We start from the raw sequence: 20271 nt of genomic DNA, 5'->3' as shown, positions 1-20271 counted from the left end.
GCAGGCTCGAACTCCTGGGCTCAAGTGATTCTCCTGCCTCACTCGCCTAAGTAGCTGGGACTTGAGGCATGTTCCACTGTGCCCAACTTGTTTTTATTTTTAATTTGGTAAATGTGTCGATATTTTTATCATTTGTGGGGTTTTGTGTCTTATTCAAGAATTCTTTTTTACCCCAAGGTTGTGAAAATAGTCTCTATTTTCTTCTAAAAATTATAGTTTTATTTTCTGTATTCAGGTTCTTATTCTACCTGGAATTGACTTATGTATAGTATGAGGGAGAGATTCACTTTAAGTTTTAACCATGTAGATAATCATTTATCACAGCATCAATTATTGAGTAATCAGTTTGTGCCACCTGTACCATATGTTTCTGTTCGTGTGTGGGAGGATCTTTTGTTCTCTTTATTCTGTTCTATTCTACTTTTTTGCTGTCAATATCATATCCTTAAACACAGTAGTTTGATGATATCTCTTTAGACAAGCCCCCAACCTCGTTCTTTTGGAATATCGTGGCTGCTTTGACCCTTTGTTCGTCCATACACGATTTAGAATCAGTTCTTCATGTTTTACATTAAGTCATTTTGGAGAAAACTGGTATCTTTATTATATTGAATCTTTATATTTGTAAACATAGGGCTTCCCTCTTATTTTTTAGGTCCGTAATGTCTTTCAATGAAATTTTATAATTTTCTCCATTAACAATCTGAATATCATTTGTTAAATGTATAGTTTATCATGCCTTTTGTTGCTGTTATAAATGATATCCCTTGAAATTATATTTTCTAATTGTTTACTTTTATATTTTGGTTTTGTCCCACCCATTGGTAAACTCTGAGTTTTTAGCAAATTACTTAATCATATCTGTGAAGTCACTTTATTCTTTCTAATGTACATATCTTCATTTAAAATTTTTAAAATTTGTTTTGTCTTAGTATACTGACCAGGACCTCTAGTTTCTAGTGTTTTTGCCAGTGAGTATGCTATTGCCTGTAGTTTTTTCTTTTTCTCCCCACCCCCATTTTTGATGTGTGTTCTTTATCAGCATAAAGATGTTTCCTTCTACATGCACACCTTGTTTTATTGCATTTCACTTTATTGCACTTTGCATATATTGCATTTTTTTACACATTGAGGTTTGTGGCAGCCCTGCGTTGAGCAAGTCTATTGGCATCATTTTTCCAGTAGCATGTGCTTTTCTCTGTGTCACATTTTGGTAATTCTCGCAATATTTCAAACTTTATCATTATCATCGTGTCTCTTATGGTGATCTGTGATCAGTGATCTTTGATGTTACTATTGTAGTTGTTTTGGAATGTCAGGAACCATGCCCATGTAAGATGGCAAATTAATCAATAAATGTTGTATGTGTTCTGACTGCTCCCCTGACTGGCTATTGCCTCGTCTCTCTCCCTTTCCTTAGGCCTCACTATTCCCTGAGACACAACAATATTGAAAGTAGGTCAATTAATAATCCTACAATGGCCTCTCAGTGTTCAGGTGAAAGGAAGGGTTGCATGTCTCTCACTTTAAATCAAAAGCTAGAAATGGTTCCGCTTAGTAAGGAATGCATATCAAAAGCTGCAATAGGCTAAAAACTAGGCTTCTTGTGCCAAATGACCAAGTTGTGAATGCAAAGGGAATGTTCTTGAAGAAAATTTATGTACTACTCCAGTGAACAACAAATGATAAGAAAGTGAAACAGCCCCATTGCTGATACGAAGAAAGTTTTAGTGGTCAGAATAGATCAACATTCTCCAGTTAACTACATTCCCTTAAGCTGAAGCCTAATCTGAAGCAAAGCCTTAACTCTCTTCAATTCTGTGAAGGCTGAGAGAGGTGAGGAAGCTGCAGAATAAAAGTTTGAAGTTTGCAGAGTTTGGTTCATGAGGTTTAAGGAAAGCCATCTCTATAACATAAAAGTGCAAAGTGAAGGAGCAGGTGCTGATGTAGATGCTGCGGCAAGTCATCCAGAGGATCTAGCTAAGATAACTGATCAAGGTGGCTACAGCAAATAACAGATTTTCAGTGAAGATGAAACCACCTTCTGTTGGAAGAAGATACCATCTGGGAGTTTCATAGCTAGAGAGAATAAGTCAGTGCCTGGCTTCAAAGGACAGACTGATTCTCTTGTTAGTGACTAATGCAGCTGGTGACTTTAAGTTGAAGTCAGTGCTCATTTACCATTCTGAAAATCTAGGGCTCTTAGGAAATTATGCTAAATTGACTCTGCTTGTGCTATTATAAACAGAACAACAAAACCTAGAAGACAGCATATCTGCTTATAGCATAGTTTACTGAATATTTTAAGACCACTGTTGAGATCTGCTGCTCAGAAAAAAAAGATTCCTTTCAAAATTTTACTGCTCATTGACATTAGACCTAGTCATCCAAGAGCTCTGGTGGAGATGTAAAAAGAGATTAATGTTTTCATGCCTGCTACCACAGCATTCATTCTGTAGCCCATGGATGAAGGAGTAATTTCAACTTTCAAGTCTTACTGTTTAAGAAATATGTTTCATAAGGCTATAGCTGCCATAAATGGCGATTCTTCTGATGGATCTAAGCAAAGTAAATTGAAAACCTTCTGAAAAGGATTCACCATTCTAGATGCCATTAAGAATATACATAATTCACTGGAGGAGGTCAAAATATCAACACTAAAGGCTGTTTGCAAGAAGTAGATTCCAGCCCTCATGAATGACTTTGAGCGGTTCAAGACTTCAGTGGAGGAAGTAATAGAAGAGAACTAGAATTAGAAATGGAACCTGAAAATGTGACTGAATTGCTGCAATCTCACAATAAAACTTGAATGGGTAAGGAGTTGCTTCTGATGTACGAGAAAAGAAACTAGTTGCCTGAGATGGAACCTACTAGTGAAGATGCTGTGAACACTGGTGAAATGACAAAGTACTAAGAATATTTCATAAACTTGGTAAAGTAGCAGCAGGGTTTGAAAGGATTTACTTAAATTTCAAAAGAAGTTCTGTGAGTAAAATGTTATCACATGCTACAAATTCTTCATGAAAGGAAGAGTCAATGTGGCAAACTTCATTGTTTTATTTTAAGAAATTGCCACAGCAGCTGCAGCTTTCAGCAACCATGACCCTGATAGTCAGCAGCCAGTAACATCAAGGCAGGATCTTCCACCAGCATGGGAATGTAAACTAGTACAACCACTATGGGAAAAAATATGTGAAAATTCCTTAACTAACTAAAAGTAGAACTACCATTTGAAAATTCTAACAGTCTCACTACTGGATGTCTACCCAGAGGAAAAGAAGTCATATGAAAAGGATAACTTGCACACACATGTTTATAACAGCACAATTTGCAATTGCAAAAATGTGGAACCAGCCCAAATACCCATCAATCAACAAGTGGATAAAGAAACTGTAGTATATATGTGTGTGTATATATGATGGAATAGTACTCAGCCATAAAAAGGAATGAGTTGATGGCATTCGCAGCAACCTGGATGGGATTGGAGACTATTCTAAGTGAAGCGACTCAGGAATGGAAAACCAAACATATGTTCTCACTCATAAATGGGAGCTAAGCTATAAGGATGCAAAGGCATAAGAATGATACAAGGGACTTTGGGGACTTCGGGGCAGAAGGGTGGGAAGGGGGTGAGGGATAAAAGACTACAAATTGAGTTCAGTGTATAGTATTCGGGTGATGGGTCCACCAAAATCTCACAAATCGCCACTAAAGAACTTACTCATATAACCAAATACCACCTATTCCCCAAAAACCTATGGAAGTAAAAACATTTTTTAAAAAAGATCTTTAACCAGCAAAAAGACTGTAAGTCACTGAAGACTCAGATGATCGTATTTTTAGCAATAAAATATTTTCATATTAAGATATGTTCATTTTTAAAACAATGCTACTGCACACTTAACAGTATAGTCATAACTTTAGAGTGCAGTAAACAATAATTTATATGCACTGGGAAACCAAAATATTAGCATGACACTTTATTTCAGTACTCACTTTATTATGGCAGTCTGGAACTGAACCTACAGCATCTCCAAGATATGCTTATATTCCCTATTTGGCTAGGGAGATAGCAGTTGCACATTTTAGTGAATGCTTTTTCTGCATGTCATATGATTTTTGTCTTTTGTTCATGTGGCCATTTATTTATTTTTTGGGACAGTCTCACTCCATCATCCAACCTAGAGTACAGTGGCATGGTCTCAGCTCACTATAGCCTCTGCCTCCCAGGCTCAAGTGATTCTTGTGCCTCAGCCTCTTGAGTAGCTGGAATTATAGGTGCACATCACCATGCCCAGTTAATTTTTGTAATTTTATTAGAGACAAGGTTTTGCCATGTTGGCCAGGCCAGTCTCAAACTCCTGATCTCAAGTGGTCCACCCACCTTAGCCTCCCAAAGTGCTGAGATTATAGGCGTGAGCCACTGCGCCAGCCTCGTGTGGTAATTTATTAGTGTTAAACCAATCTTGTCTTCCAGGAACAAACCCAGCGTGGTCACTATTTATCTTACATATAATATACTGAGTTTGGTTTGTTACTATTTTGTTTTAGGACTTTTCCATTTATGTTAAAGACTGAGATTAACTTTATCTAATTTTATTATCAAGGTTATTTTGCCATTATAAAATGGGCTTGGGAATAGATTTTAAGATTTTGGATTTGATGCTTTTTTATGGCTCTACAGAGATTACTAATATTGCCTTTAATTTCTGTAAACATAATGAGCCTAGTTATTTTAAAGGGTTATGTTAGATAATCCTCTTATAGGGATCTTCTTTTTGGAGTTGATTTTATAGTCTGTTGGTTATGGTGATGTTCAATCAAGCTAACAGAATCTCTTCATATGTCTAGTTATTTTCAAGTGCTAAACAGTGTATATGAAATCTCGTTATTTCTCTCCAAAGAAAATTTATGATTGTGTCTGTCAGAAAGCTGGAGTCAATAGCATCTCAGATTACCTTAATCCATTTTCAGGGATTGAAGGTTTTAAATTGGGTTTCAGACATCACAAAAGTCAATTTGTAGTTGGCCTTTACTAGAAAAGGGGGAAGGATGAACAGGTAATCACCAAAGGATTATTAGTAAAATTTACAGTTGACTTCACAGCATAAAAATGGAAGCCAGAAGACAATGGACTATTTTTTAATTTTAATTATAATTTTTTAAGTAAGTAATATTGCAATAAAATATTTAGTTCTTACCAGCTCTGAGTTCATTGGAAACTCTGTTCTGTTTCTCAGCCTTTAAATGTCCTCTTCCAGAATTGGTAACTGGCCCTGGGAAGAAACAAACCCAACTGCCAGATTCAACTCTCCAAGATTTCTTCCTTTCCAAGATTTTGGGCCCATGATTCATGATTCCTCACCACATTTTTGTCTCTGCAGGTCTTCGAAGAAGGTGTTTTATTTGTTCAGCTTTTCCCTAATCTATCATTAGAAGTTGAACAACTCCTGCATTTCTTTGGGGGAGAGTAAGGGGAAATGGAGTTCTTGCTCATTCACTCAGGCTGGAGTGCAGTGCTATGAACATAACTCACTGCAGCCTCAAACTCCTAGCTCAATTGATCCAGTCTCAGCTTCCCGAGTAGCTGGGGCTGCAGGTGCATACCACCACACCTGGCTTCCTGAATCTATCTATCTCTCTCTCTCTCTGTGTATATATATATTTAACAGTTTTGTGCTAAAATTTGTAATTTGGTCTCCTCAGACATAATTAAATAAAATCTGTCCATTCAAAATCTGGAGTACCTGTGGGTGTCTTTCTGTCAACTATATATTCATTCTCATTCGTGTTTTATTGTGTACCTGATTGTTCATGGAGTATTTGGTGGAAGTAATGATTTCAGAGTAATTTGAGACTTACAATAATGTTAACTTCCTCTGGAAAGGGTTTGTGTTTGCTTTTTTAAGACACCTGCGGGCCTAGAAGGCCAGGCCCAGAAGCTGTTAAAAGCACTCTATTCAGTCATTCAGCTTCCTCTTCCGGAACTGGCAACTGATCCAGAGGAAAAACTTCCCTAAAGCTAATCTCACTTCTCTGAGTTTATGTATTCTCTAATCTTATTTTTTTTTTTTTTTTTTTTTTGAGACAAAGTCTGACTCTGTCGCCCAGGCTAGAGTGCAGTGGCGCGATCTCGGCTCACTGCAACCTCCACCTCCCGGGTTCACACCATTCTCCTGCCTCAGCCTCTCGAGTAGCTGGGACTACAGGTGCCCGCCACCACGCCTAGCTAATTTTTTGTATTTTTAGTAGAAATGGGGTTTCACCATGTTCGCCAGGATGGTCTCGATCTCCTGACCTTGTGATCTGCCCGCTTCAGCCTCCCAAAGTGCTGGGATTACAGGCGTGAGCCACCGCGCCCGGCATATTCTCTAATCTTAACCCATTAATTCCTTAATGCTCTGTGTGATCTTAATATCCTCACACTTTTTTATTTTCTGTGGGAAAGTTGGTCTAAATTACTTGGTCTTTTTTTTCCTGTGAAGTGGACGTCATCGTATAACTTTTTTATAAAGCAATCATTACTATTAGGTTTTCCAGCCTTATTAGTAAAAAATTTATGAAAGGCAGCATGGGAGTAGTAAAACACTGCAGGCCTGGTTACTGAACAAACCTGGGTTTAAGTCATGACTCAATTGTTTACCAGTTATTAACTTACTAATTTTTCAGTTGTTTCTCATACATGCACACACACACACACATATCACATCATAGAATGGCTGTAAGACTGTGGGTTAAAATATGTAAAATCCTTACCAAAATGGCCTTGTACAGGTACTTAACTTTGTGTTACCCACTATCCTCTTATTGTACCCCTACTTCCATACCTACGCCATAATATTTGTCTTGCTCAAAATTTGAACTTCTCCTTTTTATTTCCCTCAGGTGATTCTAGTCACAAGATTCCTATTTCAAATTTTGAACATGGGCATAACCAAGCAACTGTGTTACAAAACCTTTATAGATTTATTCATCCCAACCCAGGGAACTGGCCACCTATCTACTGCAAGGTAATTTCAGGTTAAGAAGTACTTTTAAGATATCAATTTATAATACCAAAAGATCCGTAAAACAAAGAATTTTTGCCTGTATATTTTTGTCTGTGTGTCTTAAACACATTCATTTTGAATTGTTTTGAATGTAATTAGGTGTAGTGCCTATTTTTAAAATGTCTCCAATTTTGGAGGGATTTTGAAGACTACAAAAGCTAAACATATTTCTATTTTGGTAGAGTTCATGTTCTCTGAGTTCTTCTTTCTGAAATATCTGCAATATCTTTTTACCCTTAAGAATGGATACTCCATTCTGTACACCTATCTTACCAAACAAGATTACCTTTTCTTCAAAACTGTCTTTGTAGCAATCCCTTCTTTCTTTGTAATGTTTAAAGAGATGATATTCTTCGAGGCTTGGAGTTGAAAAGTGGGCTTTAACCTTGCTACTTAGTATAACCATGAGGTGATTATCTGATCTTTTTCTGAACATTGGTTTCTTCATTTGCATACTCTAGGTCTCACTTGCTTCTCATAAAGTATCTTAACATTTCTGTATAAATATGACTAATAATAGCTGTAGTCTTTTCTAATATATGTCAATTTTTTATAGTTTTCATTTTGTTGGCACAAACTCTTCAGTCTTTCTCCTGTGCCCCCACCTCCCAACCCCCACATTTTGAAAGTACAGCATTATAAGTCATTCAAAGTAGGAGAAGATACAAGTAGCGTTTTGTTTTGTTTTGTTTTGTTTTTTGCTTTCTCTAGTCTGATGATAGAACAAGAGTCAACTGGTGTTTGAAGCATATGGCAAAGGCATCGGGTAAGTAAAACTCTGGGTTGCTGCAGAAGTGCGTTATAATTAATATCTGTGTTTGTTTCTACTTTGATATCTTCCGAGTATCTAAATTTACTAATTGTATGTGTTTTTCTATTTACTATGGAAGAAATCAGGCAAGATCTACAACTTCTCACTGTAGAGGACCTTGTAGTGGGGATCTACCAACAAAAATTTCTCAAGGAGCCCTCTAAGACTTGGATTCGAAGCCTCCTAGATGTGGCCATGTGGGATTATTCTAGCAACACAAGGTATTGCTAGCATTTTTGTTTGAGTCATTTTGACTTCTTTTCTAAACTGGGAAAATATGGTAGGACTTTTTTACCTTTTTATGCAATATTTTCCCATGAAAGCTTGGAATCATTGTATTTCCTTGAATATAAGATTTCATTGATAGTAAGATACATTGTTACTTGTGTATCACTAAAAACAAACCTGCCAAATGAACTGTTCTTTCTTATCACTTAGAATTTCTATACTGATGAAAGAATGTCCTTAGATTTATTTAGAGAGATTTTTATTACATAGAACTCTTGTACTTACATGTAAAAGAATATATAAGTGAAATCAATTGGCAAAAGTATTTTTTATTTTGAGATAATTTTACACTTACAGAAAAGTTGCAAAACTATTACAAAGTTTACTATTCTGTTTCCTTAATTGCTAACATTTTAATACATTTTCTTTATAATTTTGTTTCTAAATATACATACACTTTTTCAAAATAACTTCAGGGCAAGTTGCTGTCATTATGCCTCTTTATACCGAAATACTTCAATATGTGTTTCCTAAGAATAAGAATGTTTAGTCTACAGCCATAGCACCCTGAACACGCCTGATCTTGTCTGATCTCACAAGCTAAGCAGGGATTGGCCTGGTTAGTAGTTAGATGAGAGACTGCCTGGGAATACCGGGTGCTGTAGGCTTTTACTGTGTGTGTGTGCGCGCACGCATGTGTATATAGAACATTTATATTACCATAGTGTAATGATCAAAATCACGATATTGAATATAGGATGCAATACTATTATCTAATCTGAAGACCATATTAATATTGTATTAGTTGTTCCATTATGTCTTTTATAGCCAAACAAATTCTAGAGTCCAGTCCAAGACCACATGTTGCACTTAGTTATTTATCTCTTTAATCTGGGAAGTTATTTATCTCTTTAATCTGGGACAGTTCCTCAGTCTTACTTTGACTTTCATGATCTGGATATTTTTGAGTACAGGCCAGTTATTTTATAGAATGTTTCTCACTTTTAGTTGATCGGTATTTCCTCATGGTTAAATTGAGATTATGCATTTTTGGCAGGAATACCACAGAAGGGATTATGTGACTGCTCAGTGTGTCATATCTGGAGGCATGTGATGTCAGTTTATCCCATTACTGATGATGATAACTTTGATCACTTGTTTAAGATAGTACCTGTCAATATTTCTCTCTTGGAAAGTTACTGTTTTTTTACTATATAATTTTTTTTTTTTTTTTTGAGACAGAGTCTTGCTCTGTCAACCCAGCCTGGAGTGCAGTAGCGTAATCTCAGCTCACTGCACCCTCCACCTCCCAGGTTCAAGCAATTCTCATGCCTCAGCCTCTCCAGTAGCTGGGATTACAGGCACCCACCACCACGCCCAGCTAATTTTTGTATTTTTAGTAGAGAAGCGGTTTCACCATGTTGGCCAGGCTAGTCTTGAACTCCTGACCTCATGTGATCCACCCGCCTCAGCCTCCCAGAGTGCTGGGATTACATGCATGAGCCACCGCTCCTGGCTTTTTACCATATAATTAATAAATATTTTGTGGGGAAATACTTAAATTGGGTAGATATTCTCTTCCTCAAACTTTCATATACAAATTTTAGTATCAAGTGCTGACTTTTGCCTGAGTCAGTTATTACTATCATTGTGAAAGGTGATTTTTCTTATTTGATTGTTCCTTCTACATTTATTGGTTGGCATTCCACTGTAAAACAAAAAAAAGTTTCTCCTTTTTACCCATTTTTTTTTTTTTTCATGTATATGAGCATGGACTCATGGATTCTTATTCAATACATTTTAATCTATTATTGTAATTTATTTTTACGATCAAATTGTTCCATATATGGCCAGCGGGAGTACCTTCAAGCAGGGGTTTGTGTGTCCTTTTGACATTGCTTCATTGCTTTCTATCTAACAGTGCTTCTTTGCTTTCTATTTGGCACAATGTGTTACAGGCTTATCTTGTACTTTCTCTGTTCCAGCCCTGGATTAGCCATTTCTCCCAAGAATCTCTGGTTTCTTTTAGTGGAGCATAATAGTTAGGAGATAGAATCTGGGTGGTAGGTGTGCTCATTTCTTACTAAAGTGTCATTGATTCTATATCCCCTTAGTAGAGAGCTAGGAAATATATGTTTGTGTGTGTGTGTACACACTCTCCATACATATCTGTTTGTAGCTAGGTCTGTCAGTCTTTTTATCCATCTCTGTCTTGCCATGAGTTCACACTTAACCTGTTATTTCAATCCAATACCATAGAGTTCTCTAGCTTTTTTACTTTTTAAAAAATTTCCTTTCTCTAAGAATGAGAACCCTGGCTGTCAGTATTTTTTAGAATTATATGGTACCATTATTTTTTTAAAAAGACATACAACTGTTTAGAGTTTGTTTATCATTGTTTATAGTCTGAAAGTATATAGTCAAAATACTTTGTTCAGAAGTTATTTAGGTTCTTTTTTCCCCTTTCAGTACAAATGACTCTTTTGGAATATATTAATAGTTAAGTTCATTTGCTTGTTTGTATTCCATGTTCATATTCCATTTTTGCTAATTTAGCTTTTGAATGTCTGATGCATTTCCATTTTGTAAACAAAAATAATATTCAAGAGAACTTTATTCTAGTTTCATTAAAAAAAAAAGCTTGTGAGGATTGCATTGAATTTATAAATTAACTTGGGCATAACTGAAATATTTATAGTATTGAGTTGTTTCCAAAGATTGGGACATCTTTCCATAGTTCAAATCTACTTTTGTGTCTTTCAAATATGTTTTAAAATTTTTCTCACACAGATTGTGCATCTCTGGGACTGGCGCATTTTTGTAGGAGCAGTTCCTTGATAACTTTTTCTGCTTTTCTATGGAAATTGGTTTTATTAGGCTTTCTAATTTTAATGAGGTAAATTTTGGTAATCTGTGTGTTTCTAGAAAATGGTACATGTTATATAGCTTTTCCAAGTTATTTGTGTAAAGATCTGCAAGGAAGTGTGGTCTCTTAAAATTTTTTTAAATTTCATCTGTTTCAGTGGTTATCTTGTCATTGTATATTTGTGCACTCTCATTTTTTTGTAAGCAAGTCTGTTGTCTACAATAGGATTTTAATTTATTAGACCTGTTTTTCTATTCTCTTCCTAATTAATTTTTGCTGTTATTCTCTTTGTATGTTGTTGTTTTTCTAGTTTTGGGGGCTGGAAATGTAATTTATTTATCTTTTGCCTGATTTTTTAATGTGTTTAGTAGAGTGAAGTTTCTCTTAATCATTGTTTTCAATGAATTACATAGATTATTGCATGCCATATATTCATTGCCATTTTAAATAAATTATGTCATTTTAACTCTCAACTACCATCTTTTTAAAACAAGGCTTTTACATGTCCAAGTGAAAAGGACTTTCTGCATTTTGTTTCTTTTAGTAAATTCCAGTGCTTTTACATTGTGATCAGAAAGCGTTTATAATATTTTTACTTTATGGAAGTTACTGGTATTAGGGTTTTTTTTGCTGACTTAATATTATAATCAATTTTTGTGACTGTTCTCTTGGCATATGAGAATATGCTTTCTTTTCAGGATATAGCATTTGAGATCCACACACATACATCATCTACATTGATTGTATTGTTTAGATTTTCTTTAGTTGTATTTTATATTTTCATTAGTTATATTTTATCCAGTTGATGTATCTTGTGTTGAGAGTAATCTCCTGTTATTACTGTGTTTCTGTCTGTGTTTCATTGCATTTCCTGTAGTTGTAAGCTGCCTGCTGTGATATTTGATGCCTTAAAAGTTAAAGTTTGCTGAACCTTGATACAGTAAATTGATCAGGGGCTCATGGAAGAGTATTCCCTGTGTTCTTGAACGTTTAAAACTTTTTCTAATGGTTTACACCCTATTTCCTTGAATTTCTAGAAAATGCAACTTCATTTTATGGCTTTGTGTGTTCCTTTTGTGAAATTTGGTCAATTAATTCTCTTGGCCTTAGTTATTTTGGCCTTAGTTATGTGATCTTTTTGACTGGAGTTAGTTGATCGTTTTGCCTGGAGACGACCTTAGTCTTTTTTCATTTTTAAAGTCTAATACTGTTGCTAGGATATTTCTCTGAGTTTATATGCAGGTCCATTTTCTGAGACATTTGGTGAGCCCCTTCAATATGCAGAATCAGGTTCTATTTCTGGAGATTTTTTTTTAGATCATAGTTTAATATTAGTTTTGTTCCACTGCTTAATGTTTCTTCTTAAAAGGAGTCCAATATATATGTATGTTTGATCTTCTTTGCCTTTCAGTCACTTTTTCTGACACTTTTTACTTTGTTTATTCTCATGATAGTTTCTGCTTTCTTCAGTTTCTCTTATTAACTTTACAAATGAATCTGTTCAACCTTGGGCAGTTGGTAATTTAGTTCTTTTCTGTAATGTTTTTGTCTTTTTTTCCCCTCTATTTCCTGAGTTAATTTCTTCTTTTTTGTTTATTTCTGTTTCTAGTTTTGAAGTTTCTCATTCAAGGTGTGTTTTTATATTCTCATATTCTTTTTCAGGATATTTAATTTAACATGGAATGGTAATTGATATGGTTTGACTCTTATGTCCCCACCCAAATCTCATATGGTTTGGCTCTGTGTCCCCACCCAAATTTCACCTCAAATCGTAATCCCTGTAACCCTCACGTTTCAAGGGTGGGACCAGGTTGAGGTATCTGGATCATGGGGGCAGTTCCCGCATGCTGTCCTCATGAGATCTGATGGATTTAATAAGCATCTGGCATTTCCCCTGTTTGCATTCATTTCATCCTGCTACCTTGTGAAGAAGGTGGCTGCTTCTCCTTTGCCTTTCCCATGATTGTAAATTTCCTGAGGCCTCCCCACCAATGCAAAACTGTGAGTCACTTAAACCTCTTTCCTTTATAAATTACCCGGTCTCAAATATTACTTCATAGCAGTGTGAGAACAGACTAACACAGTAATGTTACGTTTTTCCCTTCCTTCATATTTTTTTGGGGGGTGGAGGTATGAGAAATTATCAGCTAAAGTGTTTTGAGTCTCCTTTTCTGTTTTCTTTTATTTTTCTTTTCTTTTTTTTTTTTTTTTTAAGAGAGTCTCACTCTGTCACCCCGGCAGGAATGCAGTGACACAATCATAGCTCACTGCAGCCTGGTACTCCTAGAGTCAAGCAATCCTCATGCCTCAGTCTCCTGAGTAGCTGGTACTACAGGCATGTGCTACCATACCTACCTAGTTATTTTTCATTTGTCATGGAGACAGAGTCTTGCTGTGTTGCCCAGGCCGGTGTCGAACTTCTGGCCTCAAGCGATCTTCCTGCCTCAGCCTTCCAAATTGCTGGAATTACAGGTGCAAGCCATCATGCCTGGCTATCTTCTTCTTCTTATAGCTTGTTTTGTTCCTATAATAGCTTTCTGTAGATGAAGATACATTGCTCCTTTGCATTTCTTGGACAAGGCTGATAATTTATGGGGAGGTTTGATTGAGAGTCTTTGTTCCAGGAACCTTCCTCTCTGTCAATGTGACAAAGTACAGGTTCTTTAATGAATGTTTTCAGGGTGGTGGGAGTGTGGTTGTAGGTTCTTAGAATTTTATTTCCTGCATGATCTTAAATTTCCCCGTTTGCTTTTTTTTTCTCCACCTAATTTCTAAAGGGCCCTTCCCCCTTCCTCTCTCACTTAGCGCGGCACTTGCCTATAGTCAGTGCTCTGATCTACTAGGACTGTTTGAATATTTACATAAAGAATGGGCTTCCTCATTGTAAAAATGATTTTAATTTAATCTTAGGCTCTCCATTTTCTTTCTTCCCCACAGTTTTTTCTGGACTCTACTCCATATAAAGATTGGGGTAGGAGACTGAGAAATTGCTCCATTGGAAATTACAGTTTTCATTTTTCTATTTATAGACAACTGAGTTTTGTAGCATTCTTCTAGTTATGCTGCAGGTGGAGATTTTGTTTTCCCCATGTTTGTTGTTGTTCTTGTTAATCTGTAAAGCTTATGAATGATGTGTTAAGATATTTGGATTTATGTACCATTACCTCAGTTACAGGCTGAAGTATTTCAGAAATTTCACATTGAGTCATTCATTTTCCATGTTTTTATACATTATTGTCCTCTGTGCCATTAAAAGTGTTGGCGATACAGCATTTCTTAAAAAAGAACTCCACTGTTGTCTCTGGACTTTTGTTCTAAGCATACCCTTTCTGCAAGTTTTGATGCCAGTTCTTTCTTGATCTTTTCAGAAGGGGTCAAAAGAAAGTTTTCAGGGACAAACTAATATGTCCTCAAATAATCTTTAAATGGTTTATTGACTAAAATGTTGAAGGATTGCAAATGTCTGGTTACCATCAAGATTAATAATTAAATTTGTACATGGTTAGGCAATGGCAACTATTTCTAGACTGTCAAATGTACATTGTGCAATACCTTCAATTGTAAAATGCATTCTAATTTGGGTTAAAATGTGAAGAAAATGTGTATTATAATTGAAGAAATACAGTATTGAGTTCAGCAGAGTAGCTATACTCTGCAACAAGATTAGAGTAGCTCTAGTTTAAAACATTTGAGGTCCATGCTGTGGGATTTTGTTAAAGGTAAAACTCTTACACAGTACTGTAGGCACTTTACTAAACTTCTTTGGACAGGATAGATCTACTTTTTATTGAGCTTCACAACATAATAAGATTCAAATGTATGATATTTTACAAGGGAGTTTGGATTGTAGTGTACAATAGAAACTGTTAAGAGTCTGTTAATATAAGCAAATGAAACCTATTCCAACCACTGCTCTTTAACGCTTACTAAAAGACCTTAAAGTTGGTAATAAATTTGTGGTAAATGTTTTGTCTAGTTCTAACAGAAATGGGTAGGTTTTGTATTGGTGAAACTGAGTGCAATTAGACAAATTGAATTTTAGAATCTTAAGCAGTCTGTTAATAACATGCATTTTAGAGGCTAGAATATTTATAACTTTTATAGATCCCCTATTCTCCTGATGCTTCTTGTCATAATTATTCTTGGACTAATTCACTGTCTATGACTTGCTGACTAAAACATGGTAGCCTTTATTTCATCAACAAATATTTATTGAGCACCTCCTCTGTGCCAGGAGATGATCCTAAAGTGAGCAAAATTAATGTGGTCCCTGCCATCAAGAAGCTAACAGTTAAGTAGGAAAGAAACATACAGTACATAATAAAGAAAATTGTGATTTTAGCTTGTGGTAAGTGCTAAGAAGAAAATCAACAGGACACTCTAACAGAGAAGAATGTATAGGAAAGTAGACCACTTTATAGAATGGTCAAGAAGACTCTGAGGTTGTGACATTAGAACTGAGAACCGAAGTGGGAAAAGGATGCAGCCATGGAAAAAATGGTAAGAAGAGCACCCTGGACAGAGATGGAAAAACCTTGAGGTAAAGGCTTGGTGTTTACTAGAAATTGTTAGACAGTCAGTGTGACTGTGGAGTAATGAGTAAAGAGGAGAATGCACACAAGATGAGGTTGAAGCAATCGGCGGGCGGGGAGGGGGTCATAAACCATTAGAAAAATTTTAAACACGCAAGAACACAGGGAGAGATGGAGAGGAATAGGTCGATTTAGAATAGGTTAAAGTCAGTAGACTTTGCTGATGGACTGGACCCAGAAAGAGAAAACGGAAAAAAATAATGAAAGATGACACCCAGGTTTCTAGTGTGTACTACTGTATAGATGGGGAGGAGTGGAGCAAGGTTACAATGTTCTGAGGTCCTGGTGAGGCATCACATCCAGAGATAGCAGGCAAGCAACTGTCATCCTGCTAGAGCTCAGTGAAGCAGTTTGGGTAGTGTCAGCATTCTTTTCACTATGTGCTGGGCACTGAAGATACAGTACAGGAAGACAAGTCTTCTGCTTTGATGGACCTCACAGCATGTACATGAGATCACCTCAGCAAACAGCAGAAAGAGAACTCGGCACAAGCCCTGATGAGCTCTGACAAGTTAAAATGTGGGCAGAGGCTTTTCGAAGTCTCAGTACCTCTCAGCCTGTAAGTGTTGCTATGTTACACAAATCATAGCCATCATCAGTGTTGATGAGGGTTGAAGAGATGAGAAAAACTGGGATTTTGGATTCTGGATGTAATAATTTCATAAATCCATGTGAAGTATTTGGTCTTCTTTACCACTCTATAAAGTACTCTGCCTTTCTACACAATCTTATATATCCTATTAGGGCTATTAGTTTGCTTTTGTTCCCGGGATTATCTCATTCTTCTGGATTGTGAGTTGTGGTCTCCCTGTTTTGTTCTTTTTCATGTTGCAGGCTTTTCTTGAATGCCTGATTATCCTTGATTGTGTTCATATTTAGATATGAGGCTACAAAGCTGAGTGTTCCATACTGTTCAGTGGGGATTGTTAACTGATGAGGCTTTCCTGTAAGGAAAGCAGACAAGAGAGATGTTTAGTTGGAGGCAAAATCCTAAATGCTAGAATATGAAAGGCTTTGCTTTAGGGTACCAGCAGCCATTCTTGCTGCCTGGTTTTCCAAGAACAGTTTACTTTTTTGCATGGGGGGTCAGGGAAGTAGACTATTCTTTTTACAGAAGTTCAGCCTCGTAGCTTCCCTTTCTGTTCTGTGAGTAGAGACATGCTCACAAGTCCAGAGCCTCTTCAGAGTTCTGATAGGCAGACCTTCTTCTGCTGTTAGCCTCTTGAGCACTGAAGACTGTGACTTCTTTCCAGCTTCATCAGTTACCATTTATTTTGTTTATTTGCCTAAGATTTGTTAAAATATTTTCTATGGAGGCCTCTTCCTGCCTTTTTCTTTTATTGTGGACAGCTACCATTTTTATCCTTTGACTGTCATCTTCACAGGGTCTTGGGACCAAGAAGAGATAAATTTGTGCATGTGTTTAATTCACCGTCTTGAACCAGAAACCCCAGCAACAGTAGTATTAAGAAATGCAGTTTTATACTTTATCACTTTAAAATAGTTTTTCTTAGTCCAATTTAATGAGCTTTTGATACTTAGCAGGATTGGAACTGCTCTTGTACATAAGGCACTTGTATGGGAAAATTTCTGTGGGAAAGAGTGACACAGTCATCCTTGGCCTCAGAATCTCCTGTCCAATAAGACTCTAGTGTGAAGATATTAGCCATGTATGGTAAATTCTGGTAGAATTTCAAGAGTTTCAAAAAGTTACGAAAAATCATATGCAGAAGAAGTCACTTAAGTGTTGTAAGAGTTTAAAAACTATTAAATACTATATGGAATAAATGTTTTATTTGTTTCTTTTGTGAAGATAGAATTTCTTAGAGCAGAGATTTGGGTTGAAAGGGGGACCTTTCCAATAAAAAATGGCCTGAATGGTGACTCAGAGAAATGAAAGCCTGCTGGGTGCAGTGGCTCACGCCTATAATCCCAGCACTATGAGAGGCCAAGGTAGGTGGATCACCTGAGGTCAGCAGTTCGAGACCAGCCTGGCTAACATGGTGAAACCTTGTCTCTACTAAAAATACAAAAATTAGCCAGGCATGGTGGCACATGCTTATAATCCCAGATGCTCAGGAGGCTGAGGCATGAGAATCACTTGAACCTGGGAGGTGGAGGTTGCAGTGAGCACAGATTGTGCCTCATATCTAAATATGAACACAATCAAGGATAATCAGGCATTCAAGAAAAGCCTGCAACATGAAAAAGAACAAAATGGGGAGACCACAACTCACAATCCAGAAGAATGAGATAATCCTGGGAACAAAAGCAAACTAATAGCTCTAACAGGATACAGAAGATTGTGTAGAAAGGCAGAGTATTTTATAGAGTACTGTGCCCAGCCAGTTTAGGGTTTTTTTGTTTTCTTAATTTTTATCTTTTGCCGGTACATAGTATGTGTATATATGTACATAGTTTGTGTATTGTTTTAACCTAAGGCTTCATGTTACAGTTTTGTGAACTACCACATTTATTGGATCACTTTTCTTTGGAAAAACAGTGGGAAAATCTTAATTTTATGTTTAAGTAGTCTTCCATTCATCCATGCATGAAATAACTTTCATCCAGTGCAAATAATGGACTTTTTATACTTTTACTGTTTAAAATGTTCATAATTTTAAATGAAGACTTTTGTTAAGTTTAGGCAAGCTTTGTATTGTACAAGTAGAGCTGCTCTGAGTCTTAATAGACTGTGTACTCATTGGAAAGATACAGAAGTTTATAGCAGCTCTTGTCATGAAAGTGTGCTATTTTAGTGTTTGTAACCTTGTATTGATTTACACAAATTATTTCCATCATTTCCTCACCAGCGTCACCTCCTGAGATCTCCATTGAAACACCACCTTCTCAGTGTTAACCTTTCATTGACACTTTATCTGAAATGTTGCTCCTCCCGAATAGTTTATATCACCTTTTTATTTTTTCTCCTTAGAACTTTCCCAGTTTTCTAATTTACTATGTATTATGCTTGCATATCTTTCTTGATCTGTCTTTCCCACTGGAAAGTAAGTTTTGTGTGGACAGTAGTTTCTGTTTTTTCAATACTGTGTTTCTAGTGCCTACCACAAGGCCTAGCAAATAGTGTACATTGAATAAATGTTTGTTGAATGAGTGCATGTCACTGTTGTGCCAGAAGCGCTCATTTTATTTCAAGGTAAAATTTGACTGTGTGGTTATGTGTAGGTTATGTAGTATCACGAATTTGTATCAGAGAAGGTAGCATTAAAATCTGTTTTTTAAAAATCTTTGTGTTAAATTTGAAGTTTTAATCTTTAAGTAACCTCATTTTTAAAAAGATTTCAGATAGAAATCTGGCATATAAAAACCTTTAAGCAGTGCTACTTCAGTTAGAATATTAAAGTCCTTTTTTTTGTACAGGTGCAAGTGGCATGAGGAAAATGATATTCTCTTCTGTGCTTTAGCTGTTTGCAAGAAGATTGCGTAAGTTGGGGAAAGGAGTTTCTTCATAATACTGTATTCTGATTAAATTATTCTGTGTTGTTTTGCTTGCTATTGCTTTGGCAGTCAGGGTAACTCTGTTTCCACAATGTTCTTTTAAAATAAAGGGGGTCAAATCAAAACTCCAGTGAGATATTATCTCACCCTGGTTTAAAATGGCTTATATCCAAAAGACAGGCAATAATAAATCCTGGTGAGGATGTGGAGAAAAGGGAACACTCATACACTGTTGGTGGGATGTAAGTTAATACAACCACTATGGGGAATAGTTTGGAGGTTCTCCAGAAAACTAAAAATAAAGCTACCATATGATCCAGCACTTCTTCTGCTGGGTATATCCCCCAAAGAAAGGAAACACATTGAAGAAATATCTACACTCCCATGTTTGTTGCAGCATTGTTTACAGTAGCCAAGATTTGGAAGCAACCTAAGTATCCATCAGCAGATGAATGGATAAAGCAAATGTGGTAAATGTGGTATATATACACAATAGAGTACTATTCAGCCATAAAAAAGAATGAAATTCAGTCATTTGCAATAGCATAGATGGAACTAGATGTCATTATGTTAAGTGAAATAAGCCAGGCACAGGAAAATAATCATCGCATGTGCTCACTTATTTGTGGAATCTAAACATCAAAACAATTGAACTCATGGAAATAGAGAGTAGAAGGAATGATTACCAGAAGCTAGGAAGGGTACTACAGGGGTGAGGGGGAAGTGAAGATTGTTAATTGGTACAAAAAAATAGTTTGAATGAATGAATAAGGCCTAGTATTTGATAGCACAACAGAGTGACTGTAGTCAATAATAATTTAATTGTACATTTGAAAATAACTAAAAGAGAGTCATTGGCTTGTTTATAATACAAAGGATAAATACTTGAAGGGATGGATATGCCATCTTCCATGATGTGATTACTACACATTGCATGCTTGTATCAAAACATGTGGTCCATAAATATATGCACCTACTATGTACTCACAAAAAATAAAAATAAAGGTGGTTTTGTACATCATATTACATTTATTTTCTGTTCATGTCACCTCTCCTAGCAATATGGGTGAACCTTCAGAACCACTTCCTTATTGGGGTACTCTAACACATAGGTCTTTTGTTCTCGTTTTGTAGTGAAAGTACCTGGAGCCCCAGATAATCTGGGTGCTCTGGTAGCCCAGTGGGTGATATTAGTTCAGAGGATAGATTAGTGTTTATGGTTGTTGTCTTATTTCTGCCACTTCCCTCTCCTTGCCTTAAACATTT

General features: G+C 36.3%; 1 protein-coding gene and 1 pseudogene across 1 annotated transcript in view; both read left to right on the top strand.

Moving 5' to 3' along the window:
• The window catches only part of MAEL (maelstrom spermatogenic transposon silencer), a 33945-nt gene that overhangs the window by 9000 nt on the left and 4674 nt on the right, over window positions 1-20271 (top strand). Inside the window, exons 6-9 of the mRNA XM_007989667.3 lie at window positions 6886-7010; window positions 7761-7815; window positions 7940-8081; window positions 18928-18990. Coding sequence (XP_007987858.1) covers window positions 6886-7010; window positions 7761-7815; window positions 7940-8081; window positions 18928-18990 — 385 coding nt within the window. The remainder of the gene's footprint in view (window positions 1-6885; window positions 7011-7760; window positions 7816-7939; window positions 8082-18927; window positions 18991-20271) is intronic.
• Window positions 8638-8756, top strand: LOC119619865 (5S ribosomal RNA; annotated as a pseudogene).

Source organism: Chlorocebus sabaeus, chromosome 25, assembly GCF_047675955.1.
Source record: "Chlorocebus sabaeus isolate Y175 chromosome 25, mChlSab1.0.hap1, whole genome shotgun sequence".
Taxonomy (NCBI): domain Eukaryota; kingdom Metazoa; phylum Chordata; class Mammalia; order Primates; family Cercopithecidae; genus Chlorocebus; species Chlorocebus sabaeus.
The sequence above is the reverse complement of the archived record's forward strand: the minus strand, read 5'-3'. Positions and strand labels throughout refer to the sequence as shown.